Source organism: Enoplosus armatus, chromosome 15 (genome assembly GCF_043641665.1).
Source record: "Enoplosus armatus isolate fEnoArm2 chromosome 15, fEnoArm2.hap1, whole genome shotgun sequence".
NCBI classification, from domain to species: domain Eukaryota; kingdom Metazoa; phylum Chordata; class Actinopteri; order Centrarchiformes; family Enoplosidae; genus Enoplosus; species Enoplosus armatus.
The window spans coordinates 10,945,011-10,971,032 of NC_092194.1; the positions used below are offsets into that span (position 1 = coordinate 10,945,011).

The window sequence follows — 26,022 nt, forward strand, 5'->3', positions numbered from 1 at the left end:
AATCATATGACCCTAAATAAGGAAGTAGGATGTCGCTCATTAAAGGTTGTGGATCATGGCTACAGTTAGCTAGCCAGGCTAATCTTCAATCTTCAAATTCATACATTAGGGGAAATAACAGTTACGGTATTGAGATTTTCACACAGGTAAGACATATTTGTAATTTATTATGATGACAATCCGTTTGAAGAACATTTGAAATGCATAAAAATAGTAAATACAGTAGGCTAGACACCAACTGAGCTTAAGTATGTTGATGTGAATTAAGCTTTGATTGATCCTCGTATTTGGAAATCTGCGTAGTTCCCTTTCTGTCTTTTATTTAAATGTCTCACGGGCACGCCTGTTTAAATGTTGCTGCAAAAACCAGGCCAAAAACCAAATGGGGCTAACGCTAACTGATGTTGACATCTGTCCTAACTCAGTTGGTCAGCTAGATCAGAATGGTCGACGACTTCGAGAGCCAGGAGGTCCGGTCCAGCGGGGAGCTGTGGTCCGAAATCTGCTCCAGCCTACCGGACGCGCGAGCTGAAGCAACTCCAGAGAACAACACGGAGTTCAAAGACTCATTTCAGCCAGCAGCACAAGTCGGAGTGCAGGTCAATGGACAATCAAATGGGACAAATACCAGTTCTTCCAGCGCCAAATGGGAACCCATGGAGGATTCTGAGATCTACATAGCCAGTTTAGGTACAGGCCTGCCTCCTGTCTCTTTCTGCCCCTCTCACGATCATAACCCTAGCTCACCTTGTCCTCCATCCACCTGATGACACCATCCATCACACATCCTGCTCAATCAAGTTGTATGGGAGATTGTTGGGATGACAGTGTTTCCATCAAACTGAAACATGTGGCACAACTCCTCTCCCAAATGCCTCCTCTCCTTTTTCCCCGAAATGCTTTCTGCTATTTTGCCTTCATCTGAGGTTGTTTCAGGTTTCCCCACATGTAGTCCACCAATTTGTCATGTGACTTATTTATAAATCACCCAAAAGACTATGTAAACATCACAGAATATCACATTCACTCTTAATAGATAAAAAGTTAGATAATGATCTAAACAGTAGCCACACTCATTACATTTAAGGCATCTGGTACATGAAATAGCCCCTATGGACTGTATATGAAGAGAGAGGAAACAATCCCACATACCACCTTGATTATGGCAAAATAGCTCAAAATGTTTGAGCAATAAAGCATGATATATTGAGAGAATTTTATGGACTCACACTGGTCTGCGCCCTGCTGTGTGTTAGAAATTGCTGCCCCTGTACCCCCATGTGAAAAAGTAAGAATGTAGATTTATGATGTAAAATACAGTATTTCTTTGTCTACATTTTGATGCAGAGAACCGCCTGAAGAAACTAAAGGGCCAGTCCAGTGACGTGACCTCCAGGGACATGTTGCGCTCCTTGTCTCAAGCTAAGAAAGAATGCTGGGATAGATTTCTGCACGACGCCCAGACCTCAGAGCTCTTCCAAGGCGGTGACATGGATGAGAGGTAGGATGGGAGGGATGGGTTTTGCTGCCACACACACGTACTGCATCCTACTGACATTTTATTAGCCTATATATTCTATCTTCAGATGTTGCTGTAATAACTCCATCTGCTGTTCTCTTTTCCTGTGTGTACGTCCCTTCCCCAGTGCTATTGAACACTTCAAGAGGTGGTTGATTCCTGAGAAGGTGGCCATCAGCGCTGAAGAGCTGGAATATCTCCTGAGGCCGTCTCAAAATAAGGAAGCAGCTGAACCAAACCAAACACAGAACGACGAGGAGGCTGAGGGAGACAGACACAACCCTGAGGAGGATGAAGCTCACAGCCCGGAGAAATGAGTGTGTTAAAATAGTAACACTGAAAAAAGAACTCATTTGGCGTGCATTCAGTAGGGGTGACTTTTTAACCCCCCCCCCCCCCCCCCCCCCCCCCCCCCCCCCCGGCCCCACCCCACCATTCAGCTCATTTTGAGCTGCGTTATGTCATGGCAGTGTTTTGGCCAAAGCTCTTTGTTAACAGCGGTCAAAGAAGCAATTACAGCCCGTCATTATCCTCTGTATCCCCAGCAACTGAGTGTTAAGTACTTATTCAGTCACGTATTTTGTCCTTGCTATTCATCCCTTCAACCAAATCTCACCGTGAAAATTTATAATAAAAAAGTTGAAGTTAGACCTGTTTGTCCTGTAGCAGCAGAATTTGCATCTAGCCTGTGTGGTGACCCCCCACTGTATCTGTGACAAGAGTGGCTCTCTACTTTGAATACATATGCAAAGGCTAGTGAAGGATCACATGCAGTATCATGTTGTAAATTAGACTTGTCTGACGTGCAAGCAATGCATTATCTTTCAGAGACATTATTTTTCTGTTTTTTTTTTAAAAATTGTGACATCTAGAGTAGGAATATATTTCTGAAACATAACATGTAACATCTTGATTTTTGCCATGTTGATTTTACATAAGATCTTTTACCTGTGTTTCAATAAAAAGGTGTAGAATGGATTCTGTACATTTGTCTGCTTGTTAGCTGAAACAAGGGCACTGTTATATTTAGCTGAGGTGCAGCTGAAATGCAGTTAAAACTTAGAATATTCTCAGACACTGAATTTTGCGTGTGTGGGCTCTTGTACCTCTATCTTTGTGAGGACCAATTTGAGATTTAGACTTTGGGACTGGAGACATATTTGTGAAGTGTTTTAGGGTTAAGGTTAGAAGTATGTATAGTTGTGTTCATGGTACTAGTCACTGGGAATACCACACGGTAAATTGTAAAACTGTTTAATAATGCCATGTGCTATTATATTCTTCTTTATGAATAATTAATGTCAGATACAAAAATGTGCTATTACTGAGTAAAACATCTCAAAATCACATCTAGTGTAGTAAGTGAAGTAACAATAAGCAAAACACATTTTTGGGTGAAGGGGGGCTTTAATCTCTGCTTGGACGTGAAGGCTGCACATTTTTAACACAACTGCACCACAAATAACATCCTACAAAATGAGCACAAAGTTGAATTAACACCTCTCTGAAACAGTTTTGGCAAAAACGGATCATTATAACCTTCACAAAGTTAGGATTTATTAAATGGCTGTTGTATTAGACTATTAGTTTCAGCTAGATTTCCCAGCTAGACTCAGTGTTATACTGAGTTAAACAAATTCAGCGTGAGAAAATCTTCGATAGCGGTCATTTGAATTACAGCTACCATGTCTCTGTGAATCCATTTCAGTTGGGGTGCTTGACATGAAAACCTTTGGGAAGCCTTTGATTAGTGTGCTGTCTATCTTCGAGGACCCAGAGGACTGACAGTGTGAAATCAATTGAATGCATGCAAGTAAAGCAGTGTTTGTTCTCATTTTTGAGTGGACAACAAATTTTGCCACTTATCTTTATATAATAAAGTGGACTTTATTTTACTATTTCAGTGAGTAAAGTTAGAGACTTGCCAACTCTCCAGGTCTCACAGAGCCGTGCTTTGTGGTAATAGGTTGAATTGGGATGATAGTGTGAAGCCGCGAATGGCAGGAAATTAAAATTTGATTGACACCCATCCTTGATTAAAATGTAATTTCCATCTCTGGAAGGTGTTAATAAAGAAATCCACCTGTGATGTCTCCTGAGGAATAAAGCTTCAGCAGCCATTTAACCCTAAATGTCATCCCTGGGAAAAAAAAGAACAATTATTTAACTTTGAATTATAATATTATAATATGGTATCAACCCAAAATAACTTCCAATAATTCATTTTTCATCTCTATATCTATTCATTTATATTCATAGAGGTTTCAGAGATGGATGCTACAGCAAGAACTACAGCACACCTGTTCAAGCTGTTTTTCACTGAAGCCACGGTCGAAACCTTGTGCAACAACACCAACAAATAGGCAAGGGAAAACATCTCGAAAGGACGAAAAGGTACTGAGGACAGAAAACAATCGTCTCTGTGGGGTTTCCTGCCAGGACAAAACATCAGCGTCGAGGAGTGGATGGTTGTAAGCAAGGCCCAGACAAGATACAGGCAGTACATGAAAGGGAAACCAACCTTCAGGGCTTATTGTGTTGGCAGACAGCAGCAGTGGTTACACAGCTGACGTCAATGTTTAGAGTCGGCTTTTCCTTCAGCAGTTGGACTGCCTTAGGACTCAGTAATGTCCCTGGTAAAGCCTGGATATCTGGGAACTGGATATCATGTATTTGTTGACAACTTCTACTCAAGCCCAAGACTTTTCAAATACCTTATTGCCATTAACATTGAGGCTTCTGAAACTTACAGGAAGAACAAGAAGGAAGAATAGAAACTTTTTTTTGTTTTATTTGTTTTTTATCTGAGGCCTTTGGCTACAAGTGTGAAGCTAGTACACATTTGCACAGTTGTTTGTGGCAGAAAATGATTAGAATATCATTTTGGTCTTATAACTATTTATAATGCATATCAATCTTTATATATAAAGAGACCAGGCAACAGTAATAGCAAAAAATACTCCCCAGAGGGTTAAACTGACATGACTGCTGAAACATTCAGTTGGCACTTGGCTGTTGGCACAAACAAGGTGAGGTGATTGCCATGTAAATAACCATTGTGATAAATAACATCCTTGTTCCAGGTTATACCTACATGCCTTTAAGAACTTTGAGCTCTATTAAAGCTCAGCTCAAATACTAGATGATTACTTCACCTATAAGTCATCACTCTTTGTGCTGAAAAGCTCATCATAATTAGTAAATACTAGCAAACACTGCGCTGAAAAAAAACAGAGCGCTACACTTTATTGCATTGACGGTGACCATTACTTGTTACAAACTTGAATTTAATAACAAAACTTCTTCTTACTGAAATTCCAATTTTGTGTAAAATAAATGATAAATATGTCCTCCAGTTCATGGACATTTCATTATCTTCACAATCAGTTGTCTGTTCCCCTCAAGGAGTCCTATGCTGGTGAATTCTGTCCTGGATTACCACAGATACCGCAGATACTCACACCATGAATCACACAGTCTCACTGCACCAAGACTCCCAATTTTTTAATTAGTTTGAGTTTTATGAATATTAAAGATGTGTACTGCTGCGGAAAGAGCATGGTTTGTGCCTTAATTGTTCAATTTGTGTTGTGTTCCCTAATGTTGGCTTCTGGGTGTGTTTGGGAAGAATTAAATATCCAGCATTAGAAATTATTCTCCTTATATATTTGGTCAAAGTCAGCTCTTACAGGATACATTTAGGATGACATGAGTGGCAATATAGAAGAATTTATATCATCAACTGACTATATAAAACCACAGACACATTATGAGTCCCATAAGAAAAATTATAATGATTCGATGGCATGAAACAAGACAAGGTCATTATAAATGTGCTATTTATTACCAGAGAGGCTCTATACTTCCCAAGAGGACAATCATAGATTATATTATATATTATATTATTATGATGTTCATTGGGGGGGGGGGGGTGATACTGAGTGAGATTGAAATGATAGACAAGCTGTCTTTTTTTTTTTTTTTTACCGTACTGGAGGTGACTCACTCAAATGAACACGTACTGTATGCTGTGTGAGAGAGAGAAAGAAAGTGCTCACCTCTCTATTCTGAAGCAGAGCGGGTTGCAGCGAGGAGGTACAGCTGCACAACAGTGGGACTCCCTGCAGGCGTAGGACACAAACAGGTGCTGGACTGTCCAAGTCATTTAAAAGAAAAATGTCTGACTGACGTCTCTCAGAGGTACTCTTTCTTTTCATTTCTTTATTTGCATTTGGTTATTTCTTAGAGGAGAAGTGGTTGTTTGATAACAAAGATTGAGATGTATTTTGTGGATTAAGGGCTCAAATGCTGCTTAAGATTTATAAAAACGCAAACTGTGAATTATGTGCAAATTAATTTATCACTGATCAGTTCAGGTCAATGAGGCCTTAAGTATTTATTCCTTTTTTCTGGTCATCTTCATTGAACACAATTCAACCAGTCTTCCTTGGAAAATTTAGATAATTTAGTAAGAGAAATACAACAACATTATGATAAATGCTGTGGTCAGGACGACTTGCTCTGCTTAAGTAGGTCATTAATAAGCACTAATTCACGTTCTACAGGAGGCCAGCGAAGGTCATTCATTTACAGATGTGATGATGAAACTTTCCTATTTCTTTTAGGACTATTTGGAATTTGGCTAATCTGATAATGGCTAATCTCTTTTTTTTGCAGATTGTTTGTTACTTGTGTAGATACAGTGTGATTTGTTGCCTTTTTGTGAATGAAACTGACAAAAGTGAAGATGTACTGCAGCCAGTGATGATGCCAAAAATGCCAAAATTCTGCCATTCAGCCCAAAACATATTCATTTAGAAGACAGATGTTATTCATATCATCCCCGTCTTATCTTTCAAATTTTTACGTCAGTGTAGGTTACATGTACAGATGTTTCAGCAGATGTCCAGGATGACAACCTTTGAGAATCAGACTCTAAAGATGTTATCATCTGCTGTAAATGGAAAGAGCTAAGAGAGAAAGGAAGCTCAGATGGATTGGACGGTTGATTGAGCGGATGAGAGGCAGAGTGAAATAAAGGGTGAGGAGTGTAGAGTGAAGAGGAGGAGACGATGTTGTGAAGATGAGGCAGATGAAAGTAAACAGATGTATTATTGTTGGGCTTACAGCTTTTTAATGAGATTGAATGAATGAGAGTTTTGAAGGTGGTCACTGCCCAAATGTGACTCATCTCTTCAATCTCGATATCTTATCATGCTGTTAACATCCCTTTGGGTAAATATGATCATATTTGCAAAATATGCCGCAGGTTATATTGAATACTCTCCTGATTCATTATTTGTTATTCATTCCTGCAGCTATGGACTGGGAGAAGTCATTGAACCGATCTGGGCTGAACTCTTCCTCTCCAGCCTCTTCTTCATCTCCATCCATGTCTGACTCTTCATCCACCTTCTCCTCCTCCTGCTGCAACTCCTCTCACCCCCTCTTCTCGACCTCTCCGTTCTCAGCCCCTTCCTTTTCTGGCCTGGACCTCCTGTCCGACCTGAAGCTCGTCTTCATCCCTCTCTACTCTGCCGTGGTCCTGGTCGCCTGTACCGGCAACCTCCTCTTGCTCTGCCTCATCTGGCACAACAAGAAAAGACACAACACCACAAACTTCCTCATCAGTAACCTGGCGCTTGTCGACCTGGTCATGTCCATCTTCTGCATCCCTTTGACTGCATCCTATGCTTTTGACCAGCGTGGATGGGTGTTTGGTGCCCACATGTGTCATTTTGTGACTGTCATGCAGTCCGCAGCTGTCTACGCAGCTGTCCTGTCCCTCATGGCCATCGCAGTGGATCGTTACGTGGTTGTGGCTTATCCCATCCGCAAAAGAGCAGGGTGTCATTTCTGCTGGGGTCTGGTGGCCCTGATCTGGCTGTCCTCTCTGGCTTTATCCACACCTACAGCAGTGCACACCGTCTACCTGGACCTGCGGGCTGCGGGGCTGCAGATGGCCGTGTGTGAGGAGTTCTGGGATGGCCAGGAGCGAGGCCGCCTCATCTACTCCTGTTTCATTCTCTTCTTCTCCTACTTTGTACCGCTGGCTACTGTCTCCATTTCCTACTGTGCTATATCCTATCAGCTGAAGCAGAGGACCACATCGGGCTTGACGGCGTGTCCAGAGTTAAGATCTGCAAGGGCTGCATGGAGCAGACGGAGGAGGAAGACCTTCTACCTGCTGCTCGTGTCCGTCCTCTGCTTCGCCTTCTCATGGCTCCCCTTACAGGTACAGACGGATGGGAAAGAGAGACTGATGATTTGATGGATATATGAAAATATGAATAAAAACACACTTAATTGCTTTCTTGCTGAGAGTTAGAGAGTTGAAAAGATCAACACTGGAACCAGCAGCCGGTGAGCCTAGCTTAGCATAAACACTGGAAACAGAGGGAAACAGCTAGCCTGGCTCTGTCCATTGGACAAACAATATCCGCCTACTAGCATCTCTAAAGCTCACCAATTAACACATTATATCTAGCTTGTTTAATCTCTGGTCAAGCGCACTTTGACTTCAAGGAGTCTTGTAGTCAGAGTGAGGTTGCCAGGCAACCAACTCTGCACCCTGTAAAACTGAAAGGTGTAATTTTTACACTTAGATTTTTGTACAAATGAAACAAACAATATAATGTGTTAATTAGTGAGCTTTAGAGGTGCTGTTAGGTGGATTTTGTTACCTTTGGACAGAGCCAGGCTAGCTGTTCCCCCCTGTTTACTGCCTTCGTGCTAAGCTAACTGCTACTGACCATAGGTTTAATATTTAAAGTACAGATATGGGGTAGTGTCAATATTTTCATCTTTCTCTCTGCAAGAAAGCAAATAATCTTCAGACTGAAAAAGATAAAAGATTATTAAAAGACCACAAAAGCCAAATCTTTGACCTTAACTGAACCAACATTTTTAAATTGGCAAAGTGATCCATAATTTAAATAATTTTTCAAATAATGTCGAACTATTCCTTTAAAATTTGTAAAGGAATAAGAATGAATAATGACATTACTTTTTCCTTGGATGAATGCTTGGGCTAACAAAGTTTAACTTTCCAGGTGGTGAATCTGATCCGTGACCTGGACACAGATTTCTCCATCTTAGGGAAGAATTACGTGAACGTCATCCAGGTGTCGAGTCACCTGTTCGCCATGAGCTCCGCCTGCTACAACCCTTTTATTTATGCCTCATTGCACGACAAGTTCCTTTCCTACCTGTGTCACCACTTCCTGTCCCGGAGGAGAGGAAAAGGAAAGGACAGGGGTCAAGGGTCAAGCATCTTGACAATGTCACACCGAGTGCAGCGCCTTCACACCTCCACCATTATGGCAGATTTACCAGGTGCTGTTGTGAATAACATTGGTCCTCAAGACAACTACGCTTAAAGTGTTGTGTCTGTTAAATTGGCACACAAATGTTTTCCACCTGTGTTTTCTTCAGCTCTGTTTGATAAAAACATTTGCTTCAGAAATGACACAGGGTACCTCCTTCACTCCACATTGAATATGAGTCTTGTCAGCCTTCTTACCGACAGACACTGACTGAAAAAAAGTTCATTTAAAGCACACTGAAATTCAAAAGGGGCTGGAAGGCTTTCATACAACAGCCACAATGTGCACAGCTGCTCACGGTCACAAACAAAAATCCACAGCAGCTCTGTCTTTTTCACTGAATTTGTACAGATGTAAAAACATTAGCCTGCTTTGATTGAAGGGATTTCTGCGTGTAATGTTTTATATTCTAACAAATGTATGGATGCTTATGTACTGAAAGTCTATTTAGCACTGAAAAATATGCTATTGTGAGCTAGAAATATACTTAAGGCAGTGATTTTGCTCATCTTTGCAAAAAATACACAATAAATTGTATAGTTTTCCATCTAATTGTTATACATATTCATATTATTGTGCATTTATGGCATGTTTATGTAAATAACAACCTAATCTAAAAGTGTATTTGCCACTTTAACTGATAGTGTATTAGGGTAATTGTGTATTACATGTGTAATATTAGATCTATTTTGTTGAATGTCACTCAATAAAAGGTTTATTTCAATAATTTTCCCCTCTCCATTATTTTAATGTTATGATAAACTAGGAACATTAAGAGTTTCTGTGATAAAATTAATGAATAATGTATTTCTGTCATTCAGTTTGGCCTTGAGCCACTGAATGCTTTTCACACTTTCTGCTGCAAATGTGACATTTGACGAAACACAACGTGGGATGCAAAATTTGCGGCCTGTTTAAATGTCAACTTTCAGATGGTGAGAGAGAAAAAAAGCATAATCTGTGCAGTTCATTAGGATATGTAAAACAGTAAAGAGTGAATGAACCTGAGAGAAATTTGAATGAATGCAGAAATCAAAAACACAAAGTTTACGACCTGCTATGCGCCAAGTAAATTCAGGTGATTACAGTTAACTTCAATTTGAATGTCAAAGCACAGTGAAATAGGCAGACTTTTGAACATAAAAATACTTCACCAGTTTAGTGGACAGCTATAGGTGTATTTTCCAAATTGTGCTACTGTAAGCTGTCACACTAATAAAACTTTTACAATGTACAGTATGCTGGCTAATGAGCACCAACAACTCAGAGCAGCTCCACTGAAAGATGAGTCACTTTCACATGAAAACAAGCAGTGAAAACGAGCAGTCTGGAGAGTAATGCACCAGTATTTTCTGACCTGTCACCTCATTTGTAAGTCCTGAAGTTGTCGTGACCCCCAGCCGTTGGAGAGTTGTCAAGTTGTAAGAAGTTGTAATGCGTGTGAGTGTATGTCATTCTTCTGTACGTTCCTCTTTCAAGAGCATTATTCAGTGGATAATATGCTTTATGAAAACCTAAATCAAACAAATAAAGAGCCCCAGACATTTCCCACATATTGAGCAAACCCACATGGAGTTATAACGCCAAGGTTGATCTAAGTTGATTTTGTGATAATTATCTCTAATGAGAGCTAACAATCATTAAAAATAAGTCTTATTTTGAAAGATCTTTTGAAATGTTACTTTTATATAATCACTGAAAACCATTAGTAATGTTTATAAGTGTGACTGTGTGCTAAAGACATTAATGTGCAATTATCCATTACTTTTACCATTTATCTATTTCTTTTGCAGTTATATCAGAATATAGCACAGCCAATGATCTATTATCAACAAAAGGAACACACTTACACAATACCAAGTTAAAGAGCTGAGTGGTGTCTTTTTAAATAAGATTTTCTAAAGCAAAAGCCACCTAATGGGTCTAATTGTAGACTTTCTAAATGGCTCATGTTCTCGAACTCATTTTCTCAGATTTTATCTCACAAAAAAGGCATCTGACAGGATGGTGGTGTAGAGACTGCTTATATTTCAGACACCCAAAACTCCTTTTTAGACCAATTTACAGAGTAAAAGTTTTAGCAGCTGATGGTTGGGGGATGATTGTCAAGTGCAGGCAGTGGTAGTGAGGATGAGCTGCAGTCTGAATATATCAGTTTCCAAGAGAAGATGAGGGGAGATTTGCTATGAGGGAAGTGCAACTGTTGTCACCTCTGCTAATGGGAGCATGAAATAGTGCACATGCAATTTATTGTAAGCAAATCACACTTATGCATCCCGCTATCCTCATGTCTCATTGTGTTGTGACCATCCTTTATGAAAATGCAAATTCATGCAGGCTCAACAAAGTCTTCACATGCAAATGTCCAGTCATGGTTTTGATTAAGTAGCCTAAGTACGGGTTGTGTGTATAAATTCAAGAGAGATGACGGTTCTCTTTTATTCTGAGGCTGTTCGGATTGTTCCCCACGAACTCATTGCATTTGTAATGTTCAGAAGAAAAACTCAACTATATCATGAGAACAATGAAACAACATGAGCAGAAAAACAATAAAAAACAGTTCTTAAAAGACTATAGTGTTCTGATGTCTACTATTTTGTCTGACGGTATAAACAAAACAGCAACCATCAAACGAGACAATTCTAGAATAACCTTTCAGAGCATTTTGAGATGAAGAAAACAATTTACAAGCATTCACTTGCGACTGTATGTATCTTTTTTTCTCCATCGACTGACAAGGCTCTTAGAAAAAACACCTCCCGCGGAGTCACAGCTTTACCTGGAGGGTGCACTGTAGGCAGAGGTTTCTAATAAAAACCCAGAATAATTAGTGAGAGTTTTGATGGAGCATGAAAATCCTCAATGTCAGATAAGTAACAGCTTTCAGAAAGCATTCAGTCATCAGTCATGTTCATGTCTTATATGCATAATGTGTGATTATAAATAGTGCAGAAAAAAACGACCAAATTGCCACGATAATCAGAAACGTCCTGAGATAGAGATAAGATAGATAAAGCCTCTGTGATTCAGTACATTGCCTGTGTACAGAGGGCAGGAAAGCTTCAAATGACAGGAGAGTGGTGCAAAATTGGAATGAGTCAGTCCTAGGGAAGCCTTGCAGGTGTGTAATTTAAACGCCTCACGACCTCTACTGAAATACACTTGCTCTCAGCACAACTCGTGTAGCTAGCTGACATGACAGAAGAAAATCCCATTTGAAGCCATTTCTTCAGCTCTTCTGACAGTTCTGACACATGAGAAAATCTTTAGGAGAGGCTTTGGGGAAAAAGGGCGTTTTTCCTCTTAAATATATTGTATGTTTGAACAACGGTAAATGGCTACTGATGTTAATTGCCGTTATCAATGAAAATATAATTAAAAGCAGTGGTTCCCAATCTTTTTTGTAGCCTACCCCTCACCATCATGTTCCAAATGTGTTCATTTCAATTTACATTTTTGCATTGGTCATACATTTAGTCAACTTTTCATTCATTCTACTATCAGTGGCAGAAGCTGTGCATTTCTACTATTTAATGAATTACCTTAAGATAATTAAACTGCTAATTACATTGAGCTAACATATTCAGCTGCTTATTCATTAATTTTAACTAACAATTTTAACTGTTTATCCATTACTTTCATCAAACGATTTCAACTTTTTACCCATTATATTTAGCTAACGATTTCAACTGTTTGTCCATTCAAAAATGTCAAAATCTAACTTTTATTCATTTCTTTCATTTAACAATTTTAACTGTATATCCATAAATTCAGCCAACAATTTCAACTGTTTTTAAATTTTTAATCAAAGAGGACAGATCCTGTACTGGCTGTCACTGCGGAAAACAGGACCAGGACATTCAGAAGAGATGGCGGCAAAGTCATAAACACACACTGACCCACAAACACACCACTGCTAAATAATCTGTGAATTGAAGCAGCTGAATTTTCAGACTCTTATCTCACACATGCTGGCTGTTACAGATGCAAATGATTTACCTGCTCCTGCTATTTAAAACCTCATAACCTGATTGAGTAGTGCCAGAGGCCTCATACATATTCATACACATCAGAGGCCTGATTATTGAAGTTAGATGATTTGTCTCTCCTCGTGTCTGCTTTCAAGATACTCACACACTTTTCCTGTCACAATCAACGCAGCGTAACAGATAAATGGGGCCGTAATCATTTCAGGAAAGAGATGAGTGAATTAAAAAAATTAGAAACAAATGAGGAAGACTTGAGGCACTGAAAAGAAAACAGTGACATTGATTTATATAGATAAAACATTTGTTTTCTTTGAGTGCAAATAGAGATTTGAGAGAGAGAGATTGTTTTCATGCAGCAGAAAGATAAGTTTGAGTTTGCTTTCATCGCTGACATTGTTAAACTTTCCAAAACAGAGGCAACAAATTTAGTCAGTACAGGATTTCTAATTATTCCAAATTAAATTGTCCATAAAGTAAACAAACAGCCAATAAACATGTGTCTGACTGATGGAGAGTCAAGAGCTAAATGTTGTGAGAATTGATTGATTCAATTGATTCAATCCACATTACACAGGAGCTTGACAAACCTTATTAAGTTTGTAATGTGGATACAGCCTGCTGCAAAGCTGGGGTAAATTAATATTGACACTCTTTCCGGTCCAGCATGAACTTTAGGCAGAGCATTAATTAATTTCTTACCATATTTGACACATCAATATTAACATTATTCTTCGAAACACTTTAAAATCTCAGTGCTCTTATCAATGTGATGACTGTATTTGATAAAACCAATCAGATATAAAAATATTGGCTGAGTGAGCCACCATGTGGGCAATAACTATTACTACAGCTCTGAATCTGGCAAGAGTACTTGCCAACTATACGAGACATAAACCCTAAAGAAATCTCTCAAACACATGTTCAAACTCATATATTATTTATTACAATTAAATATTTTTCTTATATTACAGAGATCCATTTGAAACCATACAAATAATCTGTGCTGTGATTAATATTTCCAAGATATTTCCAAAACGCCATGCAAAGAATATGAACATAAATTCGCATCAGAAGAACCAAAGTTTAGGTTTTTGTACACCTGGGGATAAAATTAAATTCATGTGTCAATACCTTCCCCCCTCTCTCTTTTTGGTGCAAACATTTCTTTGCGGTGATTCAAAAATCAGACCAGCGTCATCTGACAAAAATGAAAGGCATTTGGAAGGTGGGTAAAGACAACAGTAACTGCTTGTCCTTCTCTCTTGGAATATATACGGGTTAATGGGAACAGGCACAGAGGACCAATTAAGACATAAGTATCACACATCTTGATTAAACATAATTAGTTTGCTGAGTGATTCCTAAGGCAAAATATATACGGTGTGTGGTTTCTAACTGATCCAGGACACCCGGCGGGAATTTAAATTGTAGAACCAAATGTAGTTTACCCAATTCTGCTTTGTTGTATTGTGTTTCGTGGGCTTTACCACTGTACATAAACCATCTATCAATGTTCAATAAAATGTTTCAGTCAGTGGAGAACATTTTTGAGACTGATAACCTTTGATTGACTGAGGAAGGCAGATGGAAATGGCAGGGTCTGAAAATATTCATCCGAGGAGGCTTGTTTGAAAGTCAAATAATAATCCAATCATTAATTATAGTGAATTCTATTTTTTTTTTATAAATAAACACACAAAATTAACCCCGCCCTTGTACAGGGAGTAAAGCAGAAGTAGGCAGGATGTGGGCATTTTCAAGTGATACTCCACCCAAAATCTGTTTGGCGTTTGTGAGGTTGTGAGGTAGTTTGTAGTTTCCTACTATTTCATGTAGAACAGCACTTGTGGTCATCTTAAAAAATGTTGGATACGCAGGATTCAAATGGGGACAAAACACAATAAGTACACCACCTCCGCTGAGCTATCAACCTCCTTGAAGCTCTGTCAGGAAGCCGTGTCTTTAGCTGTATTTTGGCAAAATGTGATTGTTGTGTCTGTGGTCATTTTGATTGACTTTTTGTCCACCATGAAAACCTGCAACGATAGAATTAAAGCTGACTGCAGTCGCTGTTCATCGAGAAGCACAAAACTACAAACTTCAAGCAATGGTTCAATATTTTGAGAAATATGCTTATCGCTTTCTTGTTGAGAGTTGACATGATCAATACCACAGCCTACAGACGATTAGCTTAGCTTAGCATAAAGACTGGAAACAGGGAGAAACAGCCATCAGCAAACTGTTGTTTTTACATGAATTTTACAGACATGTTAATTAGTGAGCTGGTAGGTGTTGCCTTTTCCAACAGAGCCAGGCTAGCTGTTTCCCCCTGCAGTCTTTATGCTAAGCTAGGCTAATCGGTGCTAGCTGTAGCTTCATATTCAGCGTACAGGTATGAGAGTGGTATTGATCTTGTTTAACTCTCGACAAGAAAGTGAACAAGCACATTTCCCAAAATGTTGAGTGTTGGGTGTTAGATGCTAAAGATCACTTTGAATTGGAATCAAACTTGGGCAGACCTTTGTCGAAATAAAAGTGTTGATCAAGGATCAGTTTTGCCTCTCAGATCACATAGGACCACATGAGTGCGATGGACCTGAGATGCATCTCAAGCATCTAGGAATCAAGATCAGCACACTAAAAAGCTTCAATACCCCAGGCTGATATCGGTACACAATTCTAAATGAAAGGCTGGGAATGTTCTCTAAGGCAGCAAGATCAAGGGCACAGGCTAATGGCAAGGTACGTTTAAATCATTGTAGCATTCGGCATTTAAAGGTGAAGAGGCAAAGCTTTATCATCAGAGGAAAGGTGATAGGAGGATGACAGGAAGCTGGGAGAGGCCAAGGTACGTTTTGGTCCTTGCAGGTTAAGCATCTGTGGTCACATGTTAGCAGGTGTCCTTCAAACTGTATCTGAGATCCATCCAAATACTCAGAATGTGTCCTCAAGTCTGTCCGAAGGACTTCAACATCTCAACACAACATTTAATAGGTTTGTATTGGGCAAGCAAGCTCAATCAGTCACAGAAATACTATTGCAAATGTCTCACACACTTTTCATCTTGGACAGTGTAGCTAAGGAGGAGAGACGACTTCGGCCTCCTTTCTAATCAGGAATGAAAGCCACTCATCTAAAACTCTATTCTTTAAAATTATCTTTTGAAAATAAATTATATTTTCTCAGTACAGAAATAAATACATATCTTCTCTCAAACATAGGAATGAATCATCATCACAGATCTAAATGCTACACTGAATACATTACTCACCGTCTCATCGGTGAACAAACAAGAATATAGGTGACTAACTGACGCCATCTGCCATGAACAGACACTCATCCAGATATATAAATGCAAATATACAGTTAGCTGACACCGGAGTCAAATCACACCTCTGGCTAACAGCTTTGAGAAAGTAAAATAGTCTTCTGCATTGGCATAACATAAATCCCCTCAATGCTCGGCTCGTTGGACATCTTCACACTGCGAAACCAAACAAACTGAACTGTGCTTTCTTTGTAGAGTGCAGTTCTGTACTACAATGTGAAAATCACCACTGAGGTGAATTTCAGAGTTACAGATATGACATAAAACCTACAATTCTGTCAGAAACTCAAGAGAGATGCAGCCAAAAAACTGCCACATTTCATTGTTTGCTGTGCATGTATTTGATCAGTGGTAATAAAGTTGAGTTGGATTTAGTGAACCCTCTGATCAAGAACGTTCCTCACAGCTGTGTTCAGTTCACCACACAGACCTACTGGTCAATCACAATTACATGAAAATGGAAATGTTACATAATAGAATCGTTTACAACTTGGGAAAAATCCGCTAATTTGCTTTCTTGTCAAGACACATAAGAGTGGTATCGATCACCTAACTTTTGTCAAGAAAGCGAAAAAAACACATTTCCCAAAACATCTAACTATTCTATGAAACCATCTTGATCTTGATCACAGATGTTGAACCTCTGTATGCAGTGCCTCACAGAGAAATCTAATGGCAGATGTGATTAAATCTTCAGCCACTCCGATGCGGTACGATATGCCTCAGATTTTCTTTAGCTATGGTGCATCATTGAGACACACTGTGTGTCTGATATCTGCCAGGCAGTAACATCAACCTCTCTTCATATCTATCAAATGTCACATTTCTAAGAGCTACAGTAGCGTTTTCTACAGCAGAGTACGTTCCAGGTTCTTCACGCAGCTGCTACGACACCAGAGAGCCATGTATGATAGCAAGACCATTTACACTGCCATATTAACTCCTATACAATATGTCAGACAATTACTTTTACTAAATAAATGTGTGGCATGTAAGTATGCACAAGAGATTTCAAAACAAAAAAAACTCATGTCTCAATCCTTCATCCAAACCTTCCAGTTCCTCTCACACAGGCAGCAGGTAGGTATGTAGCTAATTAAAGTTGTGGAGGATGAGTAACATTATCTCACATCCAATAGCATTGTGTGTCATGCCCCGTCAGATGCTACTGCAGGTTCTTCAGGAGGCGTCCGTAGCGGAAGTCGTAGACGTGTCGACAGAAATACACCAGCTCTGGGTCGACGTCATCGGGCACACAGTGGTGGGTGGGCATGGCGTTGCCAACAACGGGTGGCACCACGAGGGAGGCGGCACGGTCGCGTATGCCGTCCCTACGGCGTTTTACCAAGGCACAAAATCTGGAAAAAGCACAAACACAGGACATCAAAATCAATCGCCTTCAAATTGTCTGAGAACTGAGAAAACCTGCCTGCTTTTTATGTTAAACATCATGCATTTGTTTGAGTTAAGACTTTTGAAAAATCTTCAAAGACAAGCACTGTAGAATTTTCTCAGCAGGACCATGTAATCTTTCAAAAGCAATGTGTTTCATGCAAGAAATATACTTCAAAGACATATGCTAAAGCCACCACAAAATGTAAAAAAAAAAAGCTTTCTTTCTTACCGGCAATACTGTGCCAATGTTAGGACATAGCATTTGTCTTCAATACAGGCCACACTGTTCACATCCTGGTGACGAGACGCGAAGATCTCATTCTGGAGAGAAAGTTGTGTTTTAGTCTTGTGAGAGCTCTAAATAAAAAAGCCCATCATCCACCAAGACTGAAAATCAAACATTTGATCCCTTTAAGCCTTCAGAGTCTGCACTTGTACACAGGGACTTCAAAAGACAACATCTGTCTACTTCATTGTACACAAGCACTTCGGCCTCACCTTCACTTCCAGATGTAAAGACAGATTCACAGGAGAAAGATGTTTCCCTTCTTCCTCTGAGCCAAAGGCTCTGTTACTGTTCTCACACTGCTGCCATGATGTGTTTGTTGTTTGTTAGCGCAGCCGACAAATGACAGGCTTCATGTGGTTTATTGTTTCTGGAGATTTAATAAAGTGCAACTTGTTCCTCTGGGAGATTACTGACAACAGGAAGCAAGCACAACAGAAGCTGTTCCTCAACATGTGTATGTGTCTGTTTGTTCATACACTCTCTCGTCTCTTTGAAACGCATTTTCAGTTAAGCCAAAATCTCAGAAGTCCTCACTTGAACTGCAACGTTTTCATTTTCATGCAAACTTGTGGTGTACAAATAGGAACAAGAGGAAGGCAAAAATAAATGGGAAGAGGTTCAAGAGTAATTGCTAAAAACATTAGTTTGTTTATTAGTAAGTGTGTTGCAAACTATTCCTCATATCTTACAGAAAATTAAAAAATGTATTAGAGGAGAGGAATTAAGCAAGCGAAAATACACATCAATGTCCCAATATGTGGAAAAAATGATCAAGATCAAGGTGAGGAACACCCCCACATTATTTCCATTATTTCCTTATATGGGTGCACCTTGGTCTGCGTGACAGGGCTTATACCATGGACACGTAACAACAGGAAAGGGACACTGTGTTTAAAGTTGCTTTCTTGTTGTCTCATAAAAACCACAAAGCCAACAATGCCTTAAGTCTCAGTACTCAGTACCCACTTCCCTACCCGTCTTCAGCCACACACCCATTTGTTCCTACTGAAGGAATTTCAATTTAGGAAGATGGGAACTCATGTGTAAATAGAGCATTTGTTGGGAGCTACTTTCAGCTGTGGAATAATACGTATTTGGTTTTCTAGTAGAGAGCGCTAAGGCAGCAGGACGGTGTGAGTGGGATTGAGTCAACATTAACTACAGGGGCCATGTTTATGATAATGACGGGACGTGTCACCCTGTGCAGCCATGTGGCTCTTAATGACACAGAAAGAGCCATATCAGACTTTGTATACACAGACAGAACTTGTGAGTGGGATCAGTTGATTTGCTGACAAAAAGGGAAATATAGAATATTATCAGCCTCATCATGGAAATTGCCCGCCAGTTTTAAAAGTCAGTTTAATGGTGATGGTTATATCATTTTCACCAGAGAGACTTAAAAGCTAACATGGCATGAAGCACACATGCTTACATAAAGTCTAATATACCTTTAACACTGATTTATAAACTATTTGCACATGGTTAACTGGAGCTATGTTATAAAAGGATTTGCTTCTCACCTCACAATGTATACTGGGGTTGCGTCCCCCCTGTGTGTGTTCTGGACGGTAGTACCAAAACAAACTCATCATCAGCTCTCCTGAAGAAGAAAAAAAAAACCCCACACAGTTCACGTGAGTTCTCGAGCCAGTTATTACTGCCTTAATTCAGCTTCTTAATGTGTCCTACCTGACTCTGGCTCTTCCCACAGAGATGAGATCTTGGCCACGTAAGGCAGAGACTTCTTCCTCGGTCCAGATTTCAGCAGAACAGTGTCTCTGACCCGAATCAGCTCCCCGTCCCTCTGGACTCCCTCAAAACACTTCCTCAGCACTAGAGCCTCCTCTCCCTGGGAACACAGGCAGCAGGAAACACTGACTCCTCAAGCAGCTAGAAACTGATAAGCTGTGAGAGGCTGTGGAGTAAAAAGCTCCAGGATGTGATTTGTATTGAATGACTTATGTGTCTCAGCAGAAATGTGGACGGTCAGGTGATGAAACAGTGAATAATGTGACAATGATACGCGTGTGATAAATCATCCCAATCTCTCTTAGGACAGTCAAGTTAAATTACACCAAATTTAATTACAAGTGGCACCATCATGGCTGCGTCACAAAGCACCAGCATGACTTTCTCTACGTACCACTGAGAAAACCTCCTTCTGAAAGGGCAGGCCAACTGGCTGCCAGCCGTTGGTGGTTTTTTGGCGGCCATTCTTCGGCTGCTTGGCAACAGTTCGCCCTCCGACGCTGGCAGAGCCGAGCTTCTGTTTCTTGTCCCTGTTGAGAGGGCAGACAGCCGAGCTGATGCTGCCGGTGCCACGCGCGCCAGACCTCGACCCGCTGGGCGACTTGGCAGTCTGCGGACACTCCTTCGCCACCTGCAGCGGAGGCTGTGGTTGGCTGGGGTCGGACAGCGGAGTCTGAATGTGGGGCACTGATTGGCCGGCTGGAGGCACAGTGGGAATGGGGCAGCCAGTGAGGATTCTGGGGCTGGGACAGATGGGGACGGAGGAGGGACTGTGATGGTCATTGGGGGTTGATGGGTAGTCGTCTGAGGGAGGAACAGAAAAGGTAAGATAATGAAGTAGAGTGGCAGAGTGAAACACGCACACCACACAGTCCTTTAAGGAGCAGCTACAGTGATCAACAACCTTTAACAAGGTTGCATAATAAAGACATGAACAACACTCAGCTGTTATTAGTTCCGCTGAAGCAGCAGAAAAAACAAACAGAGCCTCAATTAAGGTCAATTATAGCCCTTAACAGAGCAGCCCCTGACACACACACACACACACACACACACACACACACACACACACAGACACAGACACAATAGACATCCCCATAAAGCTGACAGTTGAAAACACCAACGCTAACTGTGTGAAATAATATGAACAGGGTGCACACCTGCCCATGACACAGTTGTGATGATATTAAGGTGAATTAATGATCAATTTATTTCAGTTTGATCTCTGAGGTCCCTGCATCCAAACTTCATCAGCAGCCTTCATTTCCTCCATGGAGAATATATTAATGTTAGGCGTTAGGCTACTTGGTTTAGCCAACTGAACCATCAGACATTTTGACTTGTCATAGCAGGAAAAGCACAGGTGTTACTAAGAACATTAACGAAGGCTCTGTTGTATTTGAGTGTCCTGGTAAGTCATGACAGTGTGACAGTGAGTCAGCATGCACAATACCAGGATAAGCAGCTAAATGGGATTCAGCCATCATTAATTGTATTATTTACACCTGTGCTTTTCCTACAGTGACATGTCAAAATGTCTTCCATGAAAAAGGCATATTTGTAAAAACCTCTTGCAGTCTCAACCCTCACAGTCTGACCTGGTTTTGGCTGCTGGAGACCACAGAAAGAGGGAGAGAGTGCAGCTGAGGCGCAGCAGTACACTGGTGTGTGTGTTCATGTGTAATTAGTGTTGTTGTGAGGTCACGTTCAGGTGTTTTTAACCATGCACCCACACGTTCAGGCAGACACACACACACACTCACGTACACACACACACACACACTGTTTGTGTGTTGTGCCGCAGACGTCACAAAGAGTTTTCCTGTTCTGGTTCACATCTCTGACTTGAACACAGTAACTAACCGCTGACACTCGATCTCATACAATCAGCTTTCAGCTGCACAGGCCTTGTATTCACTGTCCGGCTGCTTGTATTGAAACTTACAAAAAAAAAAGAGGTCTTGCCCTTTATCTGATATTTTTTTGTTACTTCCCACTCAAGTGTCATTCCAAAATGAGAGATTAAAAATGCCTGACATAATAGTTGTACTGCTTTGGCAGCTGGATTAGGGGGAGGGAGTACAAAATAATTATTGTGTGCTCATGAATGTTTTAAACTTAAACTTATGAGGAAATCCTACTGTCTAAAGAGGCAAATTATTTCACACATGAAGTTCAGTTTCCTTGTCATGGGGAGTACGACTCAACCTGTGAAAATAGTTGTTTAACTTTAATTCTGCAGGGAGCTCTCTCAAGTCAGGGGATAATAATTATGATACTGTCAAGAGGGTTATCTCAGCTTGCACTTTAAACAACACACTTATAACAGAAAGCCTCACTGGGGGCAAAGAGTTTGACAGACGTGGGCATTTACCAGGCAGAGGAAGTCTAACAAAGGTGCATTATGGGAAATGTAGTGTTTTTGGAACTTGACCTATAACAGGGACTAAAAATCAGGATGTCTACCAGAATATCTGCACACGGCTGTACTTTTCAGGAGCTGACACACAAAGCTAACGCCTACCACGCATTACTTTTTTCCCTTTTGCATTTGACAATAGAGATACATTAGGAAAGAGCCAAAAGGATGACATGCAACAAAGGTCCTCAGCCAGAATTAAACCAGAAAAACAACGTTACACATTTGTGTGAAATGTTGTCATAATTACCGCATCAATTCTTGAGTTATAGCCAAAACCGTGTTTGACAAGGTCATTTTGAGGTCACAGTCACCTTTGAGTCAAAAGTGTCACCTATTTAGTGTCTGACAAACTGTGAAAATGTGGTCATCAATTCTGACCTTTGACCACCAAATTATAATCAGTTCATCCTTGAGTCAAAGTGGACGTTTGCGCCAAATTTGAAGAAATTCCCTCAAGGCGTTCCCGAGATATTGCGGTGACGAGCATGGGACGGACAGACGGACGAACGGATGGACTACCTGAATACATAATGCCTCCTGCCATGGATATCACCAGCGCAGACACATAAAACTACTTGTGACACACTGCAGGAGGTTGGCAAAAGGTAAAGCTACTAATTGGTGGTTTAAGTAATCAATTTCCTGTCTGCTCACCTCTTTTGATGCCGTGGTTACATTTGGTGCAGTCTGTGGAGGAGAGGGAGCACCCTCCTCTGGCGATGGCTGGAATCATACTGGTATAGGCAGAGTAGCCGTTGAGCCTGCAGGGCTCTCCGTAGCACGCCTCAACGGAGGTGCAGCAGTACACTGGATGGGTAATCCCTGAGGGCTGCGGATCGGTGCTGGGGAGCAGCTTGGGTCTCTTGCCGCGCCTTGGGCATGAAGCGAGGGGTGATATGGGAGAGGAGGAGGTGTCCGGGTGGCTGAAGTGGACGTAGTAGCCAGGGAAACAGGTGTACGTGTGCGGGCTGATGGTTATGGCTGCTGGGTGGCCCGTCTGAAGGTGGTGGTGATGATGATGATGGTGGTGATGGTGGTGGTGGAACACCTCGGACAGCGAGCTGTCCTCTGGTTCCTTGAAGGTCTTGTCCTCCAGGAAGAGGGCCAGTCTGTGACAGTACTCGACACACCTCTCCTGGGAGCAGCAGTAGCAGGAAGACACCTCGGTCTCCACCTGCTCCTCTTTGATTGTTTTCAAGGAGAACCCCAGCGAGGAGCCACAATGGAGCGCGTGTTTGAGGCACTCCTGTCCTCCTGTGGTGCCCTTCCACTCTGGATCCGAAGCCTCGCTTTTACACAAACTACAGCAACCCTGGATGGTAGAGCCCTGCTGGGAATGAACCGGATCCTCTATACCCTGTTTTCTGTGCTTTAGTTGGTCCTCGTGTTTGGGATGTGGTGTTCTTTTGGTCAGCGTTGTTCCCCCACACACTGGCTTACCGCTAATATCATCCTGAGTCGTAGCTGCTGCTTCACCTCCACCCCCCGGCTTGGGTTCTGTCTTCTTTTGCCGTTTGGTTCCATACGTGGCACTGGTGAGTTTGAGCAGCGTTGCAGCGGTGAGGCCTGCCTGACGCCGAGGCGTTGGTGCCAACAAAGCCAACCAGTCAATGTTCTGAGCCTCCACTGCTGACCGCCTCTGCTTTTTAGGTCTTTCTTTTGGGTCTGCTTTCCCTCCCGGAGGAACCTTTTTGGTTTTACGACCTCTATGTTCAGTTTTAGTGAGACTATCTTTAGCTGCATCTTCATTAGAAGGCTGCCGTTTCTTTGTGAGATTTGACGCGAGAGAATCATCTCTGTAGAGCAGCAAGCTGTTGACCGCCTCAGCATTTAGAGATGCCATTCTCCGCCTGCGGGGCTCAAGAACAGATGCGTGCAACTTGAGTAAGGCGTCAGATTGGTTGATTTTTGGTTCCAGTGCTTTCTGATTGGCTGTGGAAGTTTTCTTAATTCCAGATTTGGTCCGTTTTTGAATGGAGCTGGAGTGCAGCTTCTTTTTGACTTTAACACTCTTTTGTTTCCCAGTTTTTGATGCATCCTTTCCTTTGCCCACAACTCCTTTCTCCTCCAGACGGGTGAGCAGAACGCAACAGTCCAGTGCATCTCCATCACCCACTGCCAGTGTCTTCTTTCTATGTCGATGTGACTCTTTCTTATCCTTCTTCTTCTTTCCTCTTAACTCAATCTTTCTCGCTTTCCCTTTTTTCACGCCCTTTTCCTTGCTTCCCTTCTCCTTCCGGGGCCTTCCGCTTTTCGCAGGCTGGCTCCGCTGAGCTTTCACCATGGTCTCAGCGTCTGGGAGCAGATCCACCACCTCCTCTTCATCCACAGGGTCCTACGATGGCGTGTTTCAGCTCAGAGAGACCCGTCAGTGAGCATCGTCATGGATCATCACCTGGGGTCCATACACTCTGTGGAGACACACAGATCAGACATTTAACTTTTAAGCTTAAGCCACACAGACTTTTTACTCTGAGTGACTTCATGTAACAGACGGGATCTTTTGATGCATTATTTAACAACCGGTTTTACTTAGTTTGCTGTCAATTTCCAGTTCCCCAGAGAATATGACCACTCAGATAACCTTTCTCCCTAACATGCAATAACAGAGGACACGCATGCACACACAGGACGGAGGAGAAACTGAGATAAAGAGCACATTATGTTATGCATTACGCATTTGTTGGTTATGATTTAATTTAATATTTGCTCTTTTTACACTTAGATCTTAATATATTAATCAATTGTGCTGCATGTTTTGATTAAGGATTACAGCCAAATACAACAAAACTATTTAGTCCTTTGCATCAATAACGACCATTTTCAGCTCCTTGAACCCATGTTGAAGCACATTAATGACTCACACAATCCACCAGGAGCACAACATTACAAGCATCACCCACTCACTGCAAAAACACAGAAGTACCGAGCAGAAGCAGATGAGGCGTTTAGGTGATGTATTCAATGCTTGATATGATGGATGCTTTCAGAAGTGATTTGGATCTGTTATTCACAATTCCACATGGATTTAATTTTAGCCGTAGCTGCAGCCTGTAGCTGATCTCTGTAAGTGGTACTATGGCTTTACCAAAGAGTAGGTAATTAGACTAAACAAGACCGTTTCACCTCGAAGGACTACATATGTCAATTTCTGAGTCAAAGGGTCACGAATTCTTTGAATCCCTCTGAGGTATGAAATTAAGGAACAAATTCTCCAGCAATTGGACAAACACAAAAACAAATGGCACAATCAAATGACTCATGAGTTTATCCATATTTCAACAAAAATGGTGGCAGAAACGCTCGTCACACAACAGACTCTTCAGTTTCCATGTCAACAGGCTGTAACATCAAAGCATCTCGACCAGCTTTACAGTAGAAGACGCATAATACGCTTTTACGGTCCTCTGCAATTGACACAAGTCTTCCTACTCTCTCAACACAAAAAAACACCTCACTTAGGAAAAACCTCTAAACTTCCTGATGATTCAACTGCCAGTGACCTTTACGCAACGACACTCCTGTGCGCAGCATAAAGAGATGGATCATCCTTCTTGCTGCAGCCCTGAAACACAATTATGCCACTTGACCTCCAAGAACTGAGTCAACACAGGTCTTTTTTTATATTAAAAGACTCTTCAGCCAGTATACCATTGAGCTTTCACAAACACACTCTCTCAGAAATTATTAAGTCTGAACCTCTGTCTCCATTAATACCTGACACATATATAATCAATGAGTAGACTCGTATTTTAACAAGCTGCTTCTTATGATGGCACTGTCGTACATGCTTAGGTTGGTATATGTACCTTTCTACACCTGAAATTTTGCCTTCTTGGCAGGACATGTTTTGTCAAACTAATGGTGCACAACCCAAAGATATTCAGTTCACAGTGATATTAAACAGAGAACAGCTGCAAATACTCACATAGGAGAAGCTGGAACAAGAGATCTTTTGGCATTTTAACTAAAAAAAATACTTAATTGATTCTAAAAATAGATT

At 41.1% G+C, this 26,022-nt stretch overlaps 3 protein-coding genes across 3 annotated transcripts; 2 read left to right on the forward strand and 1 right to left on the reverse strand.

The window, feature by feature from the left end:
- The first annotated feature begins 56 nt into the window (after positions 1-56).
- Positions 57-1,887, forward strand: ccdc32 (coiled-coil domain containing 32). The gene is made up of 4 exons (XM_070920873.1): positions 57-146; positions 426-690; positions 1,348-1,501; positions 1,647-1,887. Exons 2-4 carry the CDS (start codon positions 444-446, stop codon positions 1,834-1,836), a joined length of 591 nt encoding a protein of 196 aa, XP_070776974.1. The 5' UTR covers positions 57-146; positions 426-443; the 3' UTR covers positions 1,837-1,887.
- Positions 1,888-6,839: 4,952 nt separating this feature from the next.
- On the forward strand, positions 6,840-8,898 carry prlh2r (prolactin releasing hormone 2 receptor). The gene is made up of 3 exons (XM_070920979.1): positions 6,840-6,903; positions 6,994-7,754; positions 8,572-8,898. The coding sequence occupies exons 1-3, from the start codon at positions 6,840-6,842 to the stop codon at positions 8,896-8,898; spliced, it is 1,152 nt and encodes a 383-aa protein (XP_070777080.1).
- Positions 8,899-17,326: 8,428 nt separating this feature from the next.
- Positions 17,327-24,359, reverse strand: bahd1 (bromo adjacent homology domain containing 1). Its single transcript, XM_070920792.1, has 6 exons — positions 22,674-24,359; positions 19,992-20,401; positions 19,538-19,697; positions 19,369-19,448; positions 17,786-17,877; positions 17,327-17,519 (listed from the first exon to the last, which is right to left on the reverse strand). Exons 1-6 carry the CDS (start codon positions 24,301-24,303, stop codon positions 17,327-17,329), a joined length of 2,565 nt encoding a protein of 854 aa, XP_070776893.1. The 5' UTR covers positions 24,304-24,359.
- Between the last annotated feature and the right edge of the window lie 1,663 nt (positions 24,360-26,022).